Below are 25,154 nucleotides of genomic sequence, written 5' to 3' on the forward strand. Positions count from 1 at the left end.
TTATTGATACTAATTTATTAAAATTAATTTTAACAAAAACAAATTCCATAACAAATTACGGTACCATTACTTAATTCAAAGAAGGAACATTAGACAATATAAAAATATAAATAAGTGTAAAAAGGAACATTAATAACAAACAGTAATGGCAGTGGCCTTTGTAACGAAGTGAATGACTGTTTGTGGTAAATAGTGACAGAGTGAGACCTCTTACTCTCTGTAGAGCAGCTCACCCGGTGTATTGCTCTCCGTTTACCGTCGGTCTGTTACCGTCAGAAACGCTCTCCGCCTCGGCTGCAGGTCGTCCATCCCCGCGGTGGCGAGGAGCGGATCAACTCAGCACCGGGTCGTTTAACAGGCAGCGCCCAGCTCTGTGCAGATAAACAGCTCGCTTAAATAAACGAGTCTCTATGTGCGTGAACGTCGTGTTTTTTTATACGACGTGTAACGTTAGACAGCCTGCTGCGTGCTTACTGCGGCCCTGACGATAAAGAGATTTACCAACTAAATCTGGTACAGAGTGACAAGGCATTTTTCGATTTACAATAATATCGAAGCAATTCGGTCAAAAGTATTGAAGTTCAGTGCCAAGAGAATATTTTGGGAGATGAGGATAGTTTCCACGGATTTTGACCTGCGATGTACCAGAAAATAAAAAAAAATCGTATTTTTTTCTCAGCTAAAATATCTAGGCCTATAATATGTGATTTTCGAGACAAAGCAGTGCCACTCTTTTTTCCCGTAATTTAATCTTTCAATTATTAATAATTAGGTTTAATAGCATTACTGTGCAACAACGCCTTTGTTGGTTGGTACATTTAAATCCACCCACAGATCCTCTAAAGTGAATATAATCAACATTTTAATATAAATTATGGATCACATATATGAAAGGGGTCACTCATAGTGGTGAACCCACTCAGAATTAACATACATTCAGCTCTACGGAGCATTTAAGGATCTTTTAGCTCATTGTTTTGGTTTTTCTGGCTGGCAGCTGTTTTCACCTAAAAAGCTCAAAAAAACAGTGTACACTGTTTGTCCAGACGGACAAAATCAGCGATTATTGAACATAGTGGAGCATTTAGCAACCAAACAACCATAAATTTCCTTCAGGAGTGGGTGGAGACCAAAAATAGAGTCAAAAGAAAGAATAAAGAATTCAGCTTCAAAGTAGGGCTGCCCAAAGAAGGGCTTGCGAGTCAATGCTGGTTCATTTGGCCCACCAGATGTTTCTAGTGAAAGAAAATAAAAAATTTATTAAATATAGAATATAAATTATTGTTTATGCTGTTTTATTTTTGTGAGGTAAACATGTAGGATCCCTAATTAATAATTTTTTATAACCTGAGTACGACAGGCAGTGTGACACAGTGTGCCTTGTACAATGTTGAAGCTTAACAATACAATAGATATTACATTAAGTTTCAGTTTTGATCCTTCTAGGGAAAATGTTTTGGTACTTCTGCTTTAAAGTGGCCCTATTTTTGTTTTGTAGAAAAAAACAAGATAAGCCATACAGTAACTGGAGTATTATGGTGAGTCTTGACATAACTTTCATCGTGGAATGAACTTACCAAAACTAAAACACTTCATGCTATTTTTTTCCATGCAGGTTTGTGATTGCAGCCTCAGATATTTGCAGCGGTGCAGCTTCAGCTAAAGTTAGCTCAAACTCCAGTGGAAACAAACACACCTACGCAGCAGAAGTGCAGCAGCAGAGGACAACATCCTTCAACCAGCAGACCCAGATTCAACTATATCCATGTCAGCCAGAATCCACCATGCTGAAGTGTCCTTGAGCAAGATACTGAATCCATACCAGCTCTGCCACTGCCGTAACTGACCCTGCAGTCTGATCTGCCAGCAGCTGAGAAAAGGTGAATTTCTCAATGGGGATCAAATATCACATTATTATTACAGTATGCTACTTACAAGCCATCTACATCTTCTTCCTTCAATCCCACACCACTGAGAGTCATATCTCAGTATCACTAGAGCAGGATGTGTGTGTGTGCATCTGTGTATAACTGTGTGTGTGTTCAACCACGCCGCACCGTATCACCCTCCATCATCGTGAGTTGAGGGGTTGTGGTTCCTAGAGAAGCACTTTACTTAAATTAGACCCTCAACGGCTCGACATGCAGGTGTCAGCGTGAGTATGTGTGTGTGCATGTCTGCATGTGTACCGTATGTGTGTGTGTGTGGGCGTCAGACAGGCAGTGTGTGTCAGTGTGTGTGAGGGGGAAGAACAAGAGAGAAGAGCGGGATCAGCAGACAGCGAACACGAGAGAGAGGCAACAAGGGAGTGAGCGGAGGAGGAGAGAGGGAAGGAGAGAGCGATGGATGGGAGGGAGGGATAGGGCGAGCGAGCGAGAGAGGAAGGGAGCCTGTGATGAAGCGAGAGAGGGAGAGAAAGAGAGTGAGACAGAGAAAGAGAGCAGGTGAGAATAACCTAGTCTGACCTTATTTCAGCATGGCTTTTCCATTCTTTATATTCCCTCATTGCTGTCATATTTACACAGGAATAAAAGATTATTGGAGAGATCCACGGAGAGGAAATAAAGTGGAGGGAAAGGGGGGAGAAAGGGAAAATAAATAAAAGAAAGAAGGAAGAAAAAGAGGCAGATGGAGTGTAAGGAAAAACGATTTCAGAGCTCCAACTAACAATTATTTTCATTGTCTATCAGTCTGCCAATTAATTTCTCAATTATTCTATTAATCATTTAGTCTAGGAAATGTTAAAAAATAATGAAAAAATATCCATCACAAATTCTCAGAACCCAATGTGATGTCTTCAAACGCCTTGCTTTTTCCAACTAAAACTCCAAAACCCAAATATATTCAAGTGACAATAATATAAAACAGAAGCAAAGGGGGGAAAAAAGCTGTAACCAGCGAATGTTTGGCATTTTTGCTTTAAAAATGTTGTATTTAATTTTCTTTGGATTAACCGTATCAGCTCTACCTCTTGTGAAGAAGAAATAAAAGGCAAATTAGCACAAATAAAATTCCACCCAAACAACACAAGTAATTGGCCCTAAAACAAACCTTTATTATAGTGCTCTATCTCTCCATGAGGATGTGCACAGTCTGGCCTTTCAGACAGGTAGACACAGGCTGGGCAATAAGTGTAATTTGCTATCCTGGTTTATGTTATGATCAGGAAATGAGGAGACAGAACTTTACTTCCTAACTGGATTCAACAATTATAGACTTAAGAGAACAGTTTTTACACAAAGCCATCGTCAGAAATCAGAGATATTGTGGTAAACATCCAGATATTTTTTGACAGCAAAAACAGCTCTCTTGGCTGCAAATTATATGTGTGTGCCATGTTATATATCCACATGATTGTACTGTTTAAGATATTGCCTTCTTGTGATTATCTATTTATTCTTATGATAATGTTTTGTATTCAGAAATATGTACTAAAGCGTTGACAACATTAACATCTATGCCACTAAAGCGTATCTGATTTTTTTTTTTTTTTAAAGAGAAACCTGAAACAAATGGAGGAGCCGATAAAACACAGACCAACAGTAAGAGGTTCTGATGAAGCAAGACATGCAAACACACACACACACACACACACACACACACACACACACACACACACACACACACACACACACACACACATGCAAGAATAAGCACACACATGCAAAAGCAGAGATAAGTGCGCACTTGCACACAAAAGACGTCCCTATATTATGCATGCACACATGCTTCCAAACATTACAAAAACACACATCAAAACGACCGGAAAAGACAGTAGGCGGTTATTAAGGAGACAAAAGAGAAAAATAGAGAGAAGGAGAAGAGACACTTTACCAGCAATCAAAGACGAAGAGGAGGAGAGACAGAGAGAAAAACAGAGAGTAGAAGTAGAGGCAGAGAGAGAGAGAGAGAGAGAGAGAGAGAGAGAGAGAGAGAGAGATGCAAAAAGGGAGAGTTTGCTTCTAATCAGCCTGGATCCAAAATTTAGACAGGCACACACGGAGGCACAAGCAGTCCCAGTAGGATTAGGACCTCAGCACTGTATGTGTGTGTGTGTGTGTGTGTGTGTGTGTGCACGTCCCACGAGACTGATTAGCCATGAATGACTGATGACGGATCTTTGTTGTTGTTGTTTTTTTTCTCTCCTCTCTCTCGTGCTCTTTCCTTGTTTTCTTTCTCACTACTCTCGGGCAAGAGCATGGGAGGGGATTCTCACACACACACACACACACACACACACACACACACACACACACACACACATACATACGTACAAAGCTGCACACACAGCTCCATGTATATTCAACGAAGGCTCCTGAATATACTTAATGCTTTCATGTGTGTCACTGTGTAACGATCCATGCTGTTCCACACAGCTGCTTCTCGCTTTTTCTTACTCTCTTTCCCCTCATCTCACACACACACACACACACAGACACACACACACACATATGAACCTATTTCCTATTTAAGAGCACATTAACTGTCTTTCACACCAAATACTCAATCTGTCCAATCTGTACAACAGCAGCAGAGTGACTCAGAAAAAGCTCGAAGAACTTGAAGGGTCTGGGATTCAGGGGGCAATCCGACCACTCTGCCTTCTTTAACCTCACCTCCAGATGAACCTACAGCCCCCTCCATCCATCTGAGCCCCTGACAGCAAAACAAACTGGACATAGACCCGCCTGAATGGAGGCCATTACAATATGAATGAGCCAAACAGAGCTGAAATGAATCGAACAGAGGACCAAAACACAACAGCCGAGGAAAGGGCCCCGGCTGAGTCAAACAAGTCAGCTCGAGTGACGATGAGTCAGGCATAAATGTGACCCTGAGACAAATAAAAGCCGGTCCGTCTCAGGTGTCGGTTGTTGCCGCGATAAGGGTTGCTGTGGTTGCACCGCCTCACTGTTATGCAGTATGCATTTTCAGGGGGTGCAGACCTGTGGATCTGGCGAGACTGTGACATCATGTCTGCCCCCCCCCCCACCCCCCTTGCTAAGTGATGTCACCTCTCTGTCACGTCGCGTAAACAGGGTATTGCCTTGACCCCTCTGAAGAAGTGGAAAGCCATAAAATAGCAGGGAATTATAGTGTCTGCAAACACACACACACACACTTTTGTGCACATATGAATACCCACTCTTTTTCCACACATCTTGTGACTTTTTCATGCATTCATATCATGAAGAGCAGCCACTGCTGCCACATATTCACATAAAACATCTTATGTTGTATTCTTAAATGAACACACACACGCAGACACACACCCGCCACCCCCTCCTCCTCTACAGAGTAAGAAGCTGTTTTAGCCTTGTGTTTTGCGGGCTGTTTAAAATGTCATTTTTCTCTCGTTTCTCTGACTTCAAAGGCACCGCGCTGAGCTCTCACTCCCTCTTGCCAAATCCTCCAATCGTTTCTGATTTAGTGAGTTGGCCATGGGCCGAGTAGCACCGGGACGGGCCGGTTAACAACCGGCCGAATGGTGGGGAGAGCGGGAGGCAAGAAGAGAGGAGGGTATGGGGGGAGAAACAAATGAGGCAATGTGGAAAAGGAGAGGAAGCAGGCTGAAATTGAGACAGAAATAGGAGGAGTGCTGAGAGAAGCTGGTCTACTAACAACGCGAGGAGGCGATGGGCGTGTGGGGAGTTAGACAGAGATGGGAACTGGATATAAGAGGTGGGGGGATCGATTGAGAAGAGAGGAGAGAGTGATGGGGGGGAGAGAGAGGAGTGGAGAAGTAGGAGGAGGAGGAAGGAGGGCTGGAGGACCACTCGAAAAAGCCGCGAGGAGCGAACGCAGAGTGAGGGGGAAGTGAAAGAGGAAAGCAGAAGGAGAAGAGGAAGAGGGAGGGCGAGCATGTGGTTAAAGAGGAGCGAGGAATGACGGGTAGAGGGGGAGGTCTGGCCAGCAAGGGACAGAAGAAGAAGCAGAAAAAAGGGGAAAGAGGACAGAGAGAAAAGAGCACATGGACACAGGAAGTCTGGCGCTTTCCATTCACATGCCAAGTCATCAGATGGTGGTGTGTGTTCACACCCCGGAGATGTCGCAACCAAACGCACCCCGCTCCCTTCAAATCACTGCTACCGACAATAAGCAGCTGTTCACATGTTGGATGAGAGTTGGAGATGAGACAAAAGTCTTCTGTCACTGCAGCAAATGTGATTCAGAACAAATGCCACGCTTCACTCAAAACTCCAACATCAAAACCAGCTTCAGTTAATATATTCCAAATTTTTTATCTTTCCATTGATGTGACCTTTTAGACGACTCAAATCTCGGTCACAGTTACTCCGAGGTCAATTTGATTAAGTGAAACATTCAGGAATATATTTAAATGATGTGCCATAGTTAGCTTGAAATATCAAAGCATACACAAGAGTCTAATTTGTAATGGAAATAACTTTAATGACTTTACTTAATGACTTAATGCCTTTAATGCGTCAACAAATTTCAAACAGTCAGACTCATTTAACTGATTTCTTTGGCCTTGCTGCATATTTTATTTTAACTTTAGATAAGTGCAGTACTGATGTGGGTGTAAAATCAGTTTTCCAATACTTAGAGGTTGACAAAAAATGAGTGTGTATGCACAGCGTGATTTTTTAGAACATTTTTATGGGGTGTGTGTGTGCGCTTAATGAATGTCTTTAGATTAAAATTCATCCTAATGCACACCAAAAAATTACTAATCCGATGTACCCTGATGTAATACTGGTTTAACAGAACCAGTGGGTTGTTTTGACTGAGGGTTTGAGTTATTTTTTATATTACCATTGGGTTAACTAAAATATGGTTATTATGACCCAGTGTTAGACATAACAAATGTGCATATGACATTCAATACTGCAAAGGATAGACATATTCTTAACAATCAGTAACAAATAGTGACTTGTAAGTTTAAAATGTCACAACCATACCATATTTTTAAATACAGTAACATAAAAATATAACTGGGTCACACATGAGTGCGGTGTAAAGTTAACCCACTATTGTGTTGGCGACTGTAGACTGAGTCAATTTGGATTTTTCCTATATATGTATTTTTTTCGTAAATTGAAGGGACGGTTTACAGTCGTTCCTCGCTGCGTCCAATCACAGCTCGACTACAGCCTCCACCAGCTGCCTCCTCCACACAGGGGGTCGTCTTGCACGCTGCACCCGGGATGTGCCCCTTGTACCCTGGGTAGTGCTGGTGAGGTGAGGGGGGTTGGGTCTGTTTGAGGCTCATCCACTGCTGACTCATCTCTCTCACACACACACACACACACACACACACAAGCATCTCCTCTCTCTCTCTATTGCTTTCACTCTCTCACACTCTTGAGAGGCAACGGAGACGGCAGGCTCTGGAGTCGGGGAAGGTGGCCAGTGGGTGCCGTCAGGCGGTGGTAATCTGACTGGATTACCAGCCAGGTGGAAACATTCAGCCTCTCTACTCCCTCTACTCCTCCTTCTCCTCCTCCCTCTGCTCCATCCATCTATCATTTACATACTCATATTCTCTTTTATTTCTTTGATATATAGGGCCTTCCTTCACCGCTGCCTTTTAACATAAGCAGCACCCTACACACGCACAAATGGATATCTGTACTGCCTACAGACCTCTGTGACTCTAATTGCACAAGCATGCACACACAGAAACTTCCACACATACATCCTCTTTTCTCTCCATGTCATGCAAGATGTTTGTGTGTGAAGGTGTGTGCAGGTAGGAGGGTGAAGGGGCGTGTCTCATCTGCGCTGCAGTGACGATCAAAGCCAAAGCCGAGGAACTTCCAAGAGACGGGAGACATTACTGACAGTGTCATGATGAATGGGCAGGGTGGCCGCATGCAACACACACACACACACACACACACACACACACACACACACACACACACACACACACACACACATCTACAGCTAAACACATTCGAAGCAAAGAAACAGGGAATCTAACTGCAGGATCATGTGTTTCACTAACAAGACTGATCGGGAAGAAAGAGGAAATGATGGGGAGGGAGAGAAAAGGAGAAGAAAAAGGTCAGGGGAGAACGCCAAAGAGGAAAGAAAGAAGCAGCAGGGAGGTTATCTAGTCTAACCAAAACATCCTGATTATATTATTACTTTTTCAAAGCGCAAAACACAGTTTAAGTGTGTACAGCTGTGCATGTGTGTGCACACATGTAACATAAATGTAAGCTTTCTGTCTGTATTACTAGGTCACACACACACTCTCTCTCACACACACATACACAGCCATGTAAACAAAAACCGTCTGCTGTCTGGGAAGTAACACACCTGTTCAATGACAAGCTCTGCCACGCCCTCCATAATACTGCACACCTGTGCTACTGCAGGCTAAACCTAACCTTAATCACACACACACACACACACACACACACACACACACACACACACGCACACACACACAACTACTGCCCAGGGGGCTAACATCACAGAAAAACTGAAGAAAGAGAGGGAGAGAGAGACTGTAATAAAGCCAAGGCAGGGAAACAGGGAGGGGAAAGACAGCAAGACAGACAGAGAGAGACAAAGGCTTTCCCACTGCTCCTATCAGTAATCTAAACGCCTGTGTAATATCATTGTGGGGTTTTATCAAATGGGGGCTGCGTCTTATGGCATTGGTATGCGGCTGTCATTCCATCACCTTGTCAAGCACGACCATATTCAAGCAGACACCATGCTGATCTAAATAAGAGGCTTCAGCAAATTGATGGATTGCAGGTTTTCTGGAATATGAAGAAACAGGGGGAATGAGGGGAGTTTTTTTTTCTTTACTTTGAATTTCTGTAAGTGATATACCCGATTTGGTCTTGTGAGAAGGTAAAAAAAATGTGTGTGTGTGTGTCTCTCTTTCCAAAGATCTGAAACAAACCCCCTGTCGTAACCCCCCCCTGCCCTGGTATGGCCAACCCCACATCATATCTACCCCCTGTGCCGAGGCCTAGGGCCAGGCATACAGCTTTCTGAATCTCTAAGGGGGGCAAGCACAAAGGTAACCCCCATCCTAACCTCCCAGCAAACACACACACACACACACACGTACCCCAACCCCCATCCCAAAACAACAATCCTCTATGCCCATCATGTCAGTCAAAACCCCATCAGGGACATGCATGGAGAGTCTGGATATCTGGAATCTCAATACAGTGTCATGCACCTTGAGACCCAGTGAGAGGCCCTCTTGAATATATTTCAATAGCATTATCACCCTGCATTACTACGCTTTTTTTCCTTTCAACATTACAGAATCATTTTTAAATTGGACCATAATACATGTCAGCGAGTAGCAACATCAGTCAAAGTGTAGGATAATCTGTTTAAATCGTTATGCAAGTTAGATGTGTGTTTGTTAAAGCAATCTCAGCATCAGTTAAAAAAAATGAAAAAAGGGTTTAAAAATGTATATTTCTGATAAAATAATTTCAGTCAAATTTAAAGTCTACATGCAGCTAAATGTCTCATGAAATATATAAAATATTTTATCAACATCAATTATACTGAATGAATTATTGTTTAATATATTTAAATACAGCATAATGTAGAACTATATTTATGTAAATTGTTAAATATGTATCATACCATAATACATGCTTGTATTGCAGAATAATACATAGTATAATACATTTTGTACACATTACATTTCAAATAGAACTTTTATTAGACATGCAGGTAATACATATGCTAAATTTCATAATAGATTTTTAAAAATCCTGAATTATAAAAAAATATAAATGTAAATTTTGTATTATTACATTTACTACATATATTGTAAATTGATTATAGGAAATTAAAGCATGTAATGTACATACATGTTTTAGATATAGTTTTAAAAAAAGAGACATTCGGAGCTTTACAAATACATTGAGTCAAGAGGAGTGTAAGAACATTTCTGAAGACAAAACAAACAAATAAAAATGATGAATGTTTTTAAATCAGGCTCCAAACCAGAACCAGGACCTCAAGCACACCAGACGTGAAACTGGTTCAGCTTTTATTTCTGCAAACACTGCGCCGAGTTTAACGTGTTCACATTAAATCAGGAAATTATGTATTTTGTTCCAATTTTTAACAGTGAAAATGCCGAACTGAAGGTCTGAGTGGGTTTTACTGTTGTGTAAAACTAATGAATATGCAAATAGGAGGAGACAGAGGATGTGTGGATCCTACACACAACAGACGATATCATTCAGGCCCGAGTCCCAGCGTCTATTTAAAGAACCCGCTGCATTTGCAAATGATAATTAATGAGATTTCTCATCGTGCAGGTTTACATTCATCCAGTTAGTCCAATGTGTAGACACTGTATGATTTTCGAGCAGAGGTTTTCTTTCTCTCCCTTTCTATACACACACACACACACACACACACACACACACACACACACACACACATACCTTCCACCCCACCCCCCCACCCCCTCCTATTGAGACAGGATACCAAAGCTACTTGTTAAATCTAATGCATGCACTGTCAACCCATTCGCACCCCGTCACGTCCTCGCTCGATATAGAAACCGGATTTTCTGGTATTACCCGCACCTCTATTAGCCAGAGACCCCCCCCCAACTCCCCACCACTCCGACCCCCATTTGGGACCAGTACAAACCAGCATGTGCCCCGAACCCACCAGCACCACACCACCATGCTCCTGGAGCCACACAGACACAGTGGGAACAGGGGACGTGCTCAGCTAATAGCTTTAATTTATTGTTTAATGGGAAATATAAGCAGTGGAATTACCAAATTCTAATTAATTACATCAAATGGCAATGATTAGTACTTTACTAATTGATGAAACCATATAAATCTATGACAAGATTATGTTACTGGAAACGCCTAATAATCCCTGTGTGATAAAGGCGAATAATCCTGGAATATGTCTAAAATCATGATAGGTTTAAAACTAAAAAGGGAGGTGTGCCGTAAATTTAAATTTAAAGTTAATCTAATTTGCCAAAGAGGAAAAGTTTCTTTAAGAGGGAAATTTACCACCATGATCCATATTTTGCTTTTACGCCAGGCTGAAACACTAAACTGATAAATTCATTTTTTTATATTTTACTATAACGCAGAAAGCAGCTATGTTGCAAACAATTCATTAAATTAAGTAAAGCATAAAACTCGTTAAGATGTCTGCGCTTTTTTTTTTTTGTTTTGTTGTTGCTAATTTCTAAATGTCCACAGGGTCTGAGCTATTTCCTTCCACAGTAAATTCTAGCTCGTCCCAAAGAGCTTCCCAAGTTTGTAATATGGAGAACATATGCTCCAGACAAAAGAGAGTAACTGACCTTTTTTAAACCCACACTTGTCATTTATACACATGAAAAGAGCTGCATTCAAAACTGACCTGAGTGCGGACCCATGGAGAGGTGGGACGAGTAGTATTTCCCGGGCTGGAAGTGAGCGGGGTGCTGCACGGAGCCATGGCCGCCTGGCGCCATCCGAGACGCGGCGCTGTGAACCAACGCGCTCCGCTCCGTCAGGAGGTGGTGCGGTGGAGCGAAATCTCGGCTTTCCATCCCGGTGAGAACCGATAAATCCCAAATCCAAAGTAAAATCCGGAGACACCGAAGGTCTCAGGAACCCAGATGCAAATAATCCCTTTTATGAACTTCGGGCTCCCCTCGCATTGAGCGGAGTTTTGGCTTTGCAGGGTAGAAACTGAGTCCCCGTCATGTCCTACAAAAGAGAGAGCAGGAGACACGTCAAAGCGCTGACAATAATGAGCCAACCAGGGATGTGGTGCTGAAGAAAAGGCTGAACTGAGAGACAGTCGCTGTTCATGTTTAGACAAACAACCAGTATTTACAAAAGCAATTCAAAATCCACATAAAAAACGTTATAAAAAAAGATTTGCATATTACTCTCACTGCTTTGTCTCTGCGTTTCAACGACGATTTATGCCAGCCAGGAAGGTGAGTAAAGTCTGTCCTGCAGATAAAAAGGTGGCTGAACTGAGTTTAAATGGATTTACCCTGCACTACATCGTTGGCCCCCTTCAGAAGAGTCTTTTGCCCTCCTCCTCCTCCTCCTCCTCCTCCTCCTGTGACCAAACACGATGCAAATAACGCACACGGGAGCTTTCTTTATTAGCGAAAAGAATGGAAAGGGAAGGGGGAGATTTGGCTCAGGTACAAACAAATGGTGCATATACAGTACAAGAGTTCACAGCGGTAAAGAGCTTTTCTCGATGAAGGACGAGCTGTTAAGTCTTTAGACTGAACAAGGACTGGCCATAAACAAGCTGGACCTCGGGGGGCTCTTGCACTAAAATATGAAGAAAAACCATTTGCACAACACTTTCTGAGCAAGAATGCACAAAAGTAGTTTTTACGTTTAAATTATGGCGGCTAAAGTCTTAATTCCCCAACCTTGGAGTCTCCACAGTGGCCAGAACGGAAAGAAACTGACACGTTTCTGCTTTGATTAATGATTGTTTATGTAAATTAAGTTTGATTTCTTTCCTCGTGCAGTTGTCATAAAATCGGATCCACTGTACTTACATTTAACACGTGGTTGTGTCACTTTAGAGGACAGAATGTTCCTAATTTCATTCATTTTTTTTATTTTAATTCAATAAAAACACGAGGCTGATATTAGATCCAACAGCCACGCATGCGTTTCGGCCTCGGATCAATAATGTTTGATGTATAGCTTTTATAAATTAAATCTGACTTTACTGATCGACGTTTTTTTTTATGCGTTTACCAAACTTGTTTCACGTTGAATTTTTTGTCCTTTTGTTGTTAGCGCCGTAGTAACCCAGAATTCCTGTTTGTGGTGTTGCTTATTAATGAAAACAGCTATTTCCATCAACTCCTACGGAGTCAGCAGCACTGGGCCCCTCTCGCCTCCTGCCAATGGCAAACACCATGCATCTCTGCTACATATACAGTATATGTAGGCTACACTGTAATCACAAACACAAATCAAATCACCTTTATGCTCCAGTGCGAAAGAGCGGGGCAATAAACAGTGAAATAGACTAGGAAATCATCGACTTTATATGTATGCCTTATAGCCCAGGTCATTTACTTAAATAGGGCTCCATGTGACGCTCAGATAGGGAGAGCTGGGTGCCTGCGTTCGCCAAACACACCTCAGCAGTCCATCTATTAGGCCTTTCAATGCATGGCACGTCCATCTAGCGCTCTGTAGATGCTGATAGCACCTCCCAGGAATCAACGATAAAGGAACAAAGAAAATATCAAATGCTCTGGTGGACCAGGGGCTTATGAAGTGTAGAAGAATATAGGCTGCATGAGCTCGGATATTCAAGTCTCCTTTCGCGCACACGCACACACACACACACACACACACACACACACACATACACACACAGACACACACACACACACACACACACACACACACACACAAGCTGTTCAAGGACTCCCAACTTTCAGGAATTGTGTTTTGGGGGGAAATAATCTCCAAAGTTCAGCAGCTCTGACAGAGCTTGCAAAGTGTGTGTGTGTGTGTGTTTTGTGCGTCATAACACTCCCAAGCATAAAATATCCAAATGCTTCCCTTAAGAATATTTGCCCTAAAGTGCAAGTACATTTAAATAATTGAATTTCCCCCTTTGTTTGTGAGAACCACGTTGTCATTTTGACCACATCTAGTCGACAACAAGAGGAGAAATGAGGGCAAAAAAGGAGAGAAACGCAGGCTACTGCAAGCGCACTGGGAAGGCAAAATGGACTCTCTCCTGTCCCCTAGGCTGTGAGAAACAATGGCCCTTCTCTACGGGACATCAATCATAAACCACTCTCGTCTGACATTTGTCTATACATTTTTAAATTTTCAGGCCGTAAACACACGTCCTTGGTGTTTACATTCCACGTCAACAGAGAGCCACTCAGGCTACATTTAACAACCTGAATCTAAATCCCATGTTATCGCACGCCACGCAAACAGAACGACGTGAGCAGATCGCGCGTAACAGTTTGGGAAAATGATCATTTGGATCTGCTGTACTGTGTGTGTGTGTGTGTGTGTGTGTGTGTGTGTGTGTGTGTGTGTGTGTGTGTGTGTGTGCATCTACGTGGAAGACTTCCTTCCACTTCACCCAGACTCCCCCAAAACCCCATACAAACACACACACACACACACGCACACACCTCTCAGAACACGCACACACCTCCACCATCACTGCCCTGCAATGGGTCAAACTATCGTCCACACACACACACACACACACACACACACACACACACACACACACACACAACAAAACCTACAAAAGTAACCAACAAGGGGTCACAACGACACTACCTGAAGTTAACACAAAAGCCAGCAAATCCGCAGTTAATTGTGATTTCCAGATTTTGTGCAAGTGAGGTTTTAAACAAATTAAATACAAATAAAATGCGCGTTTCGTGCCATTTGAACAGAAATCTATTCCATCAAAATGTGTGCACCTTTGGACAAAAGATTTTTTAAAAACAGGAATTAAAAGGCTTCCACGTTTGATGTGTCTCGGGTTCAGAGGCCAGCTCATTGCCTTCAACAATTCTGCAATAAAGTAAAGTCACAAAGCATAACCGGGACACTAAACCCGGATATTCAGAGCCCGGCTAAACAGGAGAGACAAGCCCGGCCGAGCCGAAGACAGCTCGGCGTCTGCACAGCCTTCATACCGAGAGAGAGAGAGAAAGAGGGGGGGGGCACTGCAGTTTGCAATAAACTGCTCTGTCTCCCTCCCTCTCAAACACACACACAAGAACATTCACACAAAAGGAAACTAACAAAGAATAATTTATAATTTATAATGTACAAAACTACAGGCGTGAGGAGGCGCGCTAAAAATCGAGTGCTTTTGAATAGTCCTCTGAATGAATTAGAAACACACAAGTAATTTGGCTGTGAGGAGAGGTCAGATCAGAAAGTGACACACATATCGCCTAAAGCTCAGCCCTTCAGACTGGACAGGAAACAGTGGGAATGAGATATCTGAAATAAATCCTTCAAAATTCTGTCACATCGTGAGGTGTGTTGCTTTAACGCTAATATTATAATTACTGAATGAGGGATGTGTTTAGGTTATTTGTCTGTACTACAGCAGAGTCAGCTTGCATTCTACTATTTAATTCTCTAAAGGCATGACAGCGAAAAATAGCGAATCATTTAGAAAAATGGATGCATCTCCATTTAAATAAAACGGTAAATTTAGCTCATGCTCTCCTGCATGCAGCTCTTGAACTAAATCGACATCCAGTAACAATCGCTAAAGATGATCAAACACCAGCTATAAAATACATTTCTACTTACTGGTAAGTTATATCCATTGCATGGCGAGCAGGGTGTAATGAAACAAAAAGTACAAAAATATTCAAAGTGAAAATCCCAGAGTCGCAGAGGTGAAACATGTGGGATTGATTACATCCTATGCTGCTGCAGACTGTGCTGTGCAGTCAGTTGAGGTATGGGAGAGACGCATCGTAGAAGTTCAGGCTTGTAGTGAATCGAGGCTCGTTCATGCAGCCGGAGACTCAGACACGCCGGGAGGAGGAGGAGGAGGAGGAGGAGGAGGAGGAGGAGGAGGATGGAGGGGTGTGTGTGCGCGGGGAGGGGTGAACGCGCAGGCCTATTGGTTTGAGAACGACAATGTGAAAGCGTGCCCGTGAGGCGCCCCACCACCCCCTGCCCCACCCTACCCTTTCCTACACACACCCCCTCCCTCCCTCCCGCCACCCACCCCCTTCGACGGTAAACACACGCTGCCATTGGCTGCCGCTCCGAGCCAATGAGGAAGCCGCCGGAGCCGCGGAGCGAAACGGCGGGCGTTTGATTTGCAGCCCTCGGCGCACTGCGTGCACAAGCAAATGCGAGGAGACAGGCGGCACAGCTCGGCACTGTTCAGTGTGCGGGGAGGAGAGGAGCCGGAGCCGTGCAGCGCTGCCTGCACTTTCTGATCACTGGTGGAGAGCAAACAGCATCTAGCCTATTCTGTGTGATCCCACAGCAGCTCGGTTCAAATGCTGCATGAGCTCTGAGTGTTTCGTTATTTTGCTCTGTGACAGCGATGATGTGATAGTTTTATTGATGCTCCTTTAGGGAAATCTGCCTCTTTTTTTCACTCGCCCCACTGCATGTGTTTTGCTAAATAAATCCTTATTTGGAGAATCTGAACCTGATTTATTGGACATGTAGGCTGTGTGTTTGCGATGCAAGACAATTTTTTTATGCACAGCCACATTAAGATAAGAGAAGTTTAGGAAGTATAATTAATAGGCGTAAAGTTAGGGAGAGTGTAAGTTTGATGTATAAAATGAGTCCACTGGGATACTGGGAGTAAATTTAAAGGAGGATTTGATCAAATATAATTCTCTGATTCCTTCATAAAGCCACAAACACTACTCTGATACTGATAGTGCAGCTTATGCTCTGAACATGAACCCGCATTTCTTCTTTCTTCTCTTATCAGCTCACTTAGTCCATCAATATGCCACAGGCCCATATAAAATCTGCCATTTAACAACATTGGAGCCGACACTTGAACGCAGGTAGTCTATTATGGAGAAAGGGTTAATAAAGTTTATTTTTATGTGCATTTGGAGGAAGGTTTAGGATCTCAGTTTAAACAACATAGGCAACCGTATATTCAATATTTTATATTTTATGGCTGTATGTCTGTTTACCACTATTTGTGTGTGTGTGTGTGTGTGTGTGTCTCTCACACACACATGCACACTCACACACACGGGTAAATTGAATCACTGCGTAATTTGAAAGCATTACTGTCCCCGGGGTTAGCCTTGCGCACGGTTCACTAATTTAGCCAATTAAAAGTGGAAGGATATGGGCTTGTGTGTTTCCATGTCGAAATATATGAGCAGCTATAGGCTAATATTCCCGTCCAGGTTTGTTTATACGCGCAGGCAAAGGGTTAAAACTCGGGGCTTCGGCCATGCGAGGCTCCTGATTGGCTGGCACGTTGCCAGAGTGCTGTCAATCACCGAGTGTAAACAAGGCTCTGATTGGCTGCTGGCCAGCCCGCACTGGGCTGCCTGAAAAAAGCAATTACTGCCCCTGCGGTTTCAAGGCGGCCCCGCGCTGAACGATGAAAGGAGATAAGGAGGGGCGGTTTCAAGGCGCCCCCCACGGCGAACCCCGTTGGCCCCAGAGCAAAAGGAGAGTCAAGAGTGACTAAATCAAAGGGAATACGGTAAAAGGGGGGAAATTACACGTTGTATTAAATGTAGAGGCTAGATTCACGGAATGGTGCAATAACAACTTTGTGTTTAGAAAATGGAGGAAAGAACAGCAACAAGAACCGGAAAACTGCTATTGCGCTGCTTCGAGGGAGCTCCTTTTTTTTCTGTACAAAACACGAAGGGAGAAAAGTTTTCATCCAGAAAGGAGACTGTGGAGAGAGATCGATAGGTCTGTTGAGACACAAAATTAGAAGATTTTTCTCTCCTAAATGTTAAAATAGTGACCGTGAGCACTCGGCTCTTATTGTGCTGCTGTGTCTAAGATGTTGACTAAAAGTTTTTAATGCCAGCTGTTTAATAATTGAGTGGATCCGTTTTTACGCAGCATAAACGGTAGGTCAGTTATAATAATAAATTAGGTTTCTAATTGCTTCTGAAACGGAGAAGAGAAGTAGAAGTTATAGAAATCAATAATTTATTTTTATTTTTCAGTATAATAAAAAGAAAAAACATATATTAATTTAAAATGTGTAAATATGTTTTCTTGATGAGTAAATGTTTGGTGAATGTTACATAAAAATAGAAATAACCTAATATGAACAGAGCAGTACAATTATTCTATATATATTATATATTGTATAAATATATATATAGCTATATAGAGTAATCTTTGTGATTATTTATTTAGGAGCCTTTCTTACAACACAGCAAAAAATCAATTAAATTCACTCATGTGGCTGCATGAAAGCAAACCCTCACAACCTGTATGTCTTTTCGCTGAACTTATCCAGAGCTGACAACAGTGAACATGCACCTCATAAAATATATGAAGACTGTTCCAACTGATGACCCTTTACATTAAAACAGAGACTCGCTCTCTTGCTTTGGTCCAGCCTCCAACAAAACACACTGGACAAAGGAGACTCAAGCCGGGCTGTAGCCGATAGATAGCTTTTAAACTGTGTGCACGGAGAAAAACGAGACTTTCATCTATACACCATAGAATGAATTGATACATATATAATTCAAATCAAATAACGCCAAAGTGAGCAGATTTATCACGTCTGTAATTAGATAATCGTTACCCTTTTTTCCTATTTACATAGCCGCCTGCATTCCAAAGCCCTGCGCTCTCCAATGGGCTCCAGCCACCACGTGTCCCCCCCCCACACACACCCAACAGTACACGTAAAGCTCAAATCCAGCAATATTTTGCAGACTTACACAATTGTTCAAAGTCGATATTTTAATAGTCCAAATGTGCTCTACAGTCATCAAGACAACCGTGAACCATCACTTGTGCATTAGAGTCCATTAAGATGAGAAAAATAAACCTTTTGTGGAGTTGTGAAACTCATAAACTGGTGCTCCAAGTCCATCAAACTGTATAAGTTGTGTACTTATTTGTATAGCAATAAGACACATATTTTAATAAATAGGCTATCTCTTACATGTAGATGTGCGGAGAGACAACCAGGCAGTTTGTATCCAGATATGACCATTAAACCCTAACCAACAAGTTTGCATTTGTTTTACAATTCTCAATCCGCAGCATAGCACCACTGCAAAATAGTGATATCAAAAGAGCAACAAATGCACTGTGTTAGGAAAGTTGGGGGAATTAGTGCTGTCACAGTTCTTGATACCAGCTGTTCAGGACATCTTAGAGAACCAATGTGTCGATATTAACCTATACAGTAGCCAACATATTTATTTTGAAATGACTTCGTTTCCCTGTTCTCTCCCCCAACAGTGTAGCCCACAGCACTAATGACAGAGGGACAATAAAGAATCCTGTTCCGCAGCTCACAAAAGGGGTCCGGCACTTAAAACTGAAATCTGCATTTAATTTATTTAGTGACAAGGAAAAGCCTTTTATAGCTTGATTTTTATTGGTTCTTTTTCACTTAAAAGGTGGGGGTTGGGTGTGAGTGTGTGTGTGTGTGTGCGTGTGGATGAGTGTGAGTGTGGATGAGAGAGAAAGCATAACACACACACACACACACACCCCAGCCTCCTCTGGTCCGTGTGCCAGCGCGAGCTACCCTATAAGGGGGGGGGGCGCGGATAATTAATGCGGATTGACTGATTGCTCTTGAAACAGACCGGTCCTGCGCGCGGATTGTCCTCGAGCAATGAAGCGTTCCTGACAGACACTTTCCACCTTCCCCTTCTTCTCCGCTTCCTTCTTCTCTCGCTTCTTCCCCTTTTTCCCCCCCTTCCTCCCCCCTTCCTTCCCTCACACTAGACCGGTGTGCAGAACTCTTCCTCCGCGGCGAGGAGCCACATATCTCGGCCTCTTTTCCGGTCGTCCACCCCGGCCAGCCGAAGCACCGTCTCTCGTGCTCTGGAGATCGTCTGTGCGCGAGTGCGAGTCCCAGTTGAATGAATCGGGAATTAAATAAATAAACAAACAAAATTAATGAAGCGTGCAAACATTATTTATAGGTTATTTTCAGATTTCGGTGCTTGTTTCCACCTTCATGCTGCGCAAAAAAAACCCCACATTTATGCGCAACCTGACGTGCATCAGCTCGGTGTGTCTGTAGCTTTTTGCGAACATGAACTTTACTGCAACTTCACTTCACGAGGAGTTATGCCTCCGTTAAAAAAAAAAAAGAAGGTGAGCAAGCTATTTTCCGCACATTAAAAAGTGTATGAAGTGAGTTTAAAGTGGGTGCTATACCCTCGACTGCAGCCCCAGCATTAATTGAATCAACTTTTGAACGTCTAAATAGGACCACATGAAAATAAGCATAATTCACTGTGAACGGGAAACACATTGGCGAGGCTGGTTTTAAATGAGGTCCAAATGGAGAGCTGTCTCCACGGGAGGCCCTCCATACAGGGCAACCATCCTATTCTCACCAGATATTTCTGATAGCCCTTTAATGATGCGAATTTTCAAACAGGGCCGTTCACCAGGGAGACGCCCCTGCTATCTAAAGGTGGCGCAACCCCATGAGACAATAGAGCCATATTAGAGTAGAAAAGCATGCGAGATGCAGCGCTGCCAAGCTTTTGGACTGTGTGTTATGAAAAACAAGGCTGTTCTGTGCGCTCTGGGCGTGTAACAGTGGTGATGTGGGTACCTTTTTTTTCTCCTTTTGGTGGCCAACACACTGTAAATATCAACCTCTACAAACAACAATGGCATCCATAACCGCTTAAAAGAAGGAGAAGAAGGAGAAGACATGATGGAGTCAGAAGTTGACTGGGCACAAAAACAACGTGACCTTTTCTTCTCTGTGTGCGCAGGACAGATGCTGCTATTTCTGATCATCCTGACAGATACAGTCTACAGAGGAGCTCAGGCCTCACAACGGGTCGTGCAATGTGAAAATGGTTTGGCATGAAAAAAAAAAAAAAAAAAAGACTAAAAAAACGTTCCACCTTTCGATCAAAACGCTTTAAAAAGACGTGAATTACGAGGCTCATGTCTTCAGACACCTTTAGATCAAGAGGATGGTGGTGTAGTGGAAGAAGAAGATGATGGCGATGATGATGGTGACGGAGGCACCAAATTAGTGCCTGTCACAGAGCCATATATCCGGCTGTAACCACCACCAGGCCTGTATGGATGAGATGAAAGCGCCAGCATCTATTTATAGGCCGTCAAAACACGCAGGTGGAGGCTTTAATTATCATTTGAACATAAACAGCCATAGCGTGCCGTCCAGCTCTGCGGGCTTTATGTGTCGTTTATATTCAGACGGGGGGGGGGTTGAATCTTAACAGTCAGTGAACTGAACAGCAAGTGAAATGTTGATATTATACACGCAAATAATGGGATTAAATATATCGTGTGACTGACGTGTGACGGACCCAGTGCCATCTACATTTGTTTCCAGAAATTTCACTTCCATCTCTGCCAGAATTATGAGCACACTGGCTGCGCGCACACACACAAACACACAAACTTTTACGAAAATGAAAGACAACATCTTTTCCTGGGTACTCCAAGCACTGAGACCATAAAACAAATACAGAGCGTCCAAAAGTGTAATGATAGTGTACCAAGCATCTCCAGTATGGGCCGTGGGGTCAAAAGGTCAGCTGACCTTCTGCATTTCACCGGTTAACATTTCAGCCATTTGATTGTTTTAACAAAAAAACTATTTTGCACAAAGGTCTTTGCATGACTCATAATTTAAACGGTAACCCATAAAGTGCTTTGGTGACGCACCAGTTTCCTAAGGAGAAACACAGGGTTTCAGAAAACTTTCTGAGAAAAATATTTTTTAAATTGAGTCATCTTGTCCTCTTACATGCTATTGCTTAATGTTGATCATTTTTTGACCGTATTGATTTGACCGGTTAAGATTTAAGCTCCTAATCAGATCTCTCAAAAAGAAAACCCATCCAACAACAATTTAATGTTAAATTTAACGCAGCATATCACCACAAATAGTGTGTAACTGGCTGATAATAAGAGCCAGAAGCAGAAGTAAAACAAAACAAAACAAAAATATTAACCACAATTATGATTCAACTGTAAACCAGTTATGTGCCCAGTAACCACAGCAAGATCCAGAGTGACATTATTTTATAAAACTGTATTTTGATAAAGCTGCAAATTATAATATTTAAATGTATCTTTCACTTCCTTGTCTTTGTATCATACCATCTGACCAGACAGCAACACTGGAATTAACTGTATCTTTTGATTCTTAATTATAATTAATAATATATATATAATGTAACAGTAACACCAAGAAGTTTTTGCTGCAGCTAAGATGCGGATGTGTACATTCATATGCACTATAGGGGAAACTTTGTATTTGTTCAAACATTGATGTTAACCACAGTTATTCATCCATCAGAGATGCGACAACAATTAAATGAAGATTTTGACCTGTGAAGAATATTAGGTCTGTATGGTGGGAATTTAGTAAAAGACTCTCTTAATCATAATCTATTAAGTAAGCTTTATTACGTCTGTCTTTATTATCGCGATTTCAAACTAAGTCAGAAATCAGAAATGTGACCTGGAAAAGACGCGTGTCATCTCGCATGGATGGCTATATGGCCAACGGTGTTGCCAAAAGCTCGTGATGTGTGTGGGTGTGTGTGTGTGTTTGTCCTTGTGTGTGTGTGTGTGTGTGTGTGTGTGTGTGTGTGTGTGTGTGTGTGTGTGTGTGTGTGAGAGAGAGAGAGAGAGAGAGAGAGAGAGAGCGAGAGGCAGTCAGATCAACAGCAACTCAGTCAGTACCCTTATACAGTGTCACCGTGTAACTTAATATAACACAAGTAAGCCTGACAAACTATAACACCCAACTGTGGAGCCGATCAACTAAAGGGAACGCCACTTTACATGGTTGAATCACCGTGTGTGTGTGTGTGTGTGTGTGTGTGTGTGTGTGTGTGTGTGTGTGTGTGTGCGTGCGCCACTATATTGGCACATGCCTCCCTGAGAGGCCCCAACTGATAAACCTTCTTACACGAACTGCACACTCAGTGTTCATGAAAGACATCGAGATTTTTTCTCCCAAAGCATCCATCCATTCAGTCCGTCTGCATTTGTCAGCGAACGTTAAGCGATTAAATACAAACATATCTGCCGTGACTGCGCGTTAAAGTTGTTGGAAGCGTTAAAAAAAAAACTGATTACGCAAACTTTTTAGCATCTTTAATCGTGACCTAAAAGAAAAGTAGCCCAAACCGCATAATCACGCCTATCTAAATAGGCAAATAAACAAATAAATAAATAAACAAACACATTTTTTCTCCAGTACATTTTGGAGCTAGGACACAAAATACGCATGGGCATGAAAAACTCTTCAGGGCTGTCTCCCAAAATCAAGACTTTGTATAGTCCAAACTCAGCGAAAATACAGTGAATAGTTATTATTATTATTATTATTATTATTATTATTATTATTATTATTATTATATATAACTGCTTGGATAAATTATACCGACAGTGATTAAACATGACAAACAACAAAATACAACACCTACCTATAAAACGACCGTCTCCATATAGAACATAATTGTATTTACGGATATAAATTGAAAACTAAACAACCAAAAAGTGACTTTCTTCCTCACAAAAACGTCCCAACTCGGGAGGAAAAAAATCCTAAACGCTGTATCCAAAGCAACGCGCACTCCAATGTATGGACTTAAATAGCGCTCTGCTTCCTTACACGTTTGCTCTCTGCTGAATTTATCCACCGAGGGGTTTTCCCAACTACAAGCTCCGGATCCTGTAGATGCGAGTCTCCGTGAGGCTGTATAATAGCAAATTTATGTGTGGATGACGCGTCCTCTCTCTCTCCCACAATGGAGCTGGAGCGCTGACATTAAACAGAAAATTGATGGAGAAAACTCTCTCTCTCTTTCCTATGCACCCTCTCTCTGTCTGTCGTCTTGTCTAGGAGAGTAGAAGGGAGCTTTCTTGCATTTTCTGTTTTTTTTTTGTTTTTTTAATCAGGGGAGGGGGCAAAGGGACATCATCAAGCGTGCTTGTGAGTTACCAGGAATACACCCACTTCCATCCCCACCAACAAAGATATAGGCTTGACGCATTTACGCACACACACCTTTTTCCGACCAGTGTTGTTTAGTTTGTGATTGTGCTGAACTGGATCTATGCATGAAGGTGGAGGAGGTGGAAAGGAGGCCTGTCACTCCTTCTACATACATCTTTCTGATAACATGAGATTTACAGCAAAAGTTTGGGGTAATCATTCCTCTGTCTATGCGCCATGTGTTAAATACCCGTGATGTGTGGAGGCAGGCAGGCCACACCAAACTGCTTAGCTTTTATTTGTGGAATAGTTAGAGTTTGGCACGAGAAGGAGCCATCCGCTCACCTCTGGAAATTATTTGTTTCTAGTGGCGGTTGTTTGCCAAATGACGCCTCTAATTACCGCCTGGAGGTCACAGTTTACCCACCTTTTTTTTATATTCACCTATACATCAATTCCTGCTATATATAGCTGCTCTCCTGAGTTTCAGAGTATTTTGCCCCGAAGATGCCCGGCCGGCCGGCGCAGGCACACACTGCCGTGCACACGCGGGTTCAATTGTAAGAGAGCGCTAATAAACATTTAGCACAGGCGTTAAAAGAGTCCACGGCATTTCTGTGCGTTTGCCCCGCAGCCTTTGATCAAGTCCAAACGCTCCAGACAAGTTTGTGCGTAAAAAGTGAATTTATCTCCCGTTCTCGCTCCACGGAGAGGGAGCTCGGTCTGCTTCGATGTGCCGCTCTGGACTAAAGAGACAAAGAAATGATTGCAAATATTTGTGCAGTAAAAACACACACTCAGTGTTTCCATTCGGGACGGCGTTTTACTGAAGATGCGTAAAAACAAGTGAGCCGCAGGTTGGAGATGAATGCGGAAGAAGCGCAGTCTGCGAGCCGCAGCTTGGAAATAAGTGAAGAAACGCGGCAGTTTGTGGGAATCGTCTTCCCTCTTTCCCAAACGGGACCTCAGCCTTCTCCAGCTCGTCTCCCCCTGCAGCCCCCACTGGCTGCCCCCGTGGGTCACTGCTTCAGGAGCACCACGTCACCACGTTAACCCCTGCATCACCGCGGCCGGGACAGGAGCGGGGCGGAGAGCCCCGCGGGGGTGTGTGGACAGAAGGGGGGGAGGGGGATCCCCAAATTGGGGTGCGGGGACCGCCAGGCGCCCTGAAGGGCGGGTCCAGGGGGGTCTTCGGCAAAATGAGGAACAGGTTTCTTTCAGTTTATTTCAATTCGGTGGAAATTCACCCTACAACAGCTTATATTAGAATAACTGCTGTAATTACTCTACAGGGGCTTACTCCTTGCAGTTTTCTCCATATATGGAGATCCTGAAAAACTACAAATGTATTCAATTTTAAATCTTAATGAAGTCAGGAACAACCTAGCAGGAAAGTAAAAATTATCTTTTATATTTTTTTGTACTATATTTAAAGTAAATAAAATGGTTGCATCGGTTTGTCAAATCAAGCAAATACAGCCTTTTCCAGATTTATGATTCATATTCCT

General features: G+C 42.7%; 1 protein-coding gene across 4 annotated transcripts in view; it reads right to left on the minus strand.

Annotated features, from left to right (window-relative positions):
• bahcc1b (BAH domain and coiled-coil containing 1b) overlaps positions 1–24,006 on the minus strand; it is a 65,536-nt gene extending 41,530 nt beyond the window's left edge. For 2 of the 4 annotated variants that reach the window (XM_051417739.1, XM_051417736.1), the window contains exons 1-2: positions 15,288–15,501; positions 11,362–11,693 (exon numbers count right to left, since the gene is read on the minus strand). In XM_051417739.1, the coding sequence (XP_051273699.1) occupies positions 11,362–11,533 (172 nt within the window). In that variant the 5' untranslated portion in view covers positions 11,534–11,693; positions 15,288–15,501. Of the gene's footprint in view, positions 1–11,361; positions 11,694–11,878; positions 11,898–15,287; positions 15,502–23,134 lie in introns of those variants that run through there. The other 2 variants (XM_051417737.1, XM_051417738.1) reach the window with 2 other exon arrangements.
• Positions 24,007–25,154: the final 1,148 nt, after the last annotated feature.

This window comes from Dicentrarchus labrax, unplaced genomic scaffold (assembly GCF_905237075.1).
Source record: "Dicentrarchus labrax unplaced genomic scaffold, dlabrax2021, whole genome shotgun sequence".
Classification (NCBI taxonomy): domain Eukaryota; kingdom Metazoa; phylum Chordata; class Actinopteri; family Moronidae; genus Dicentrarchus; species Dicentrarchus labrax.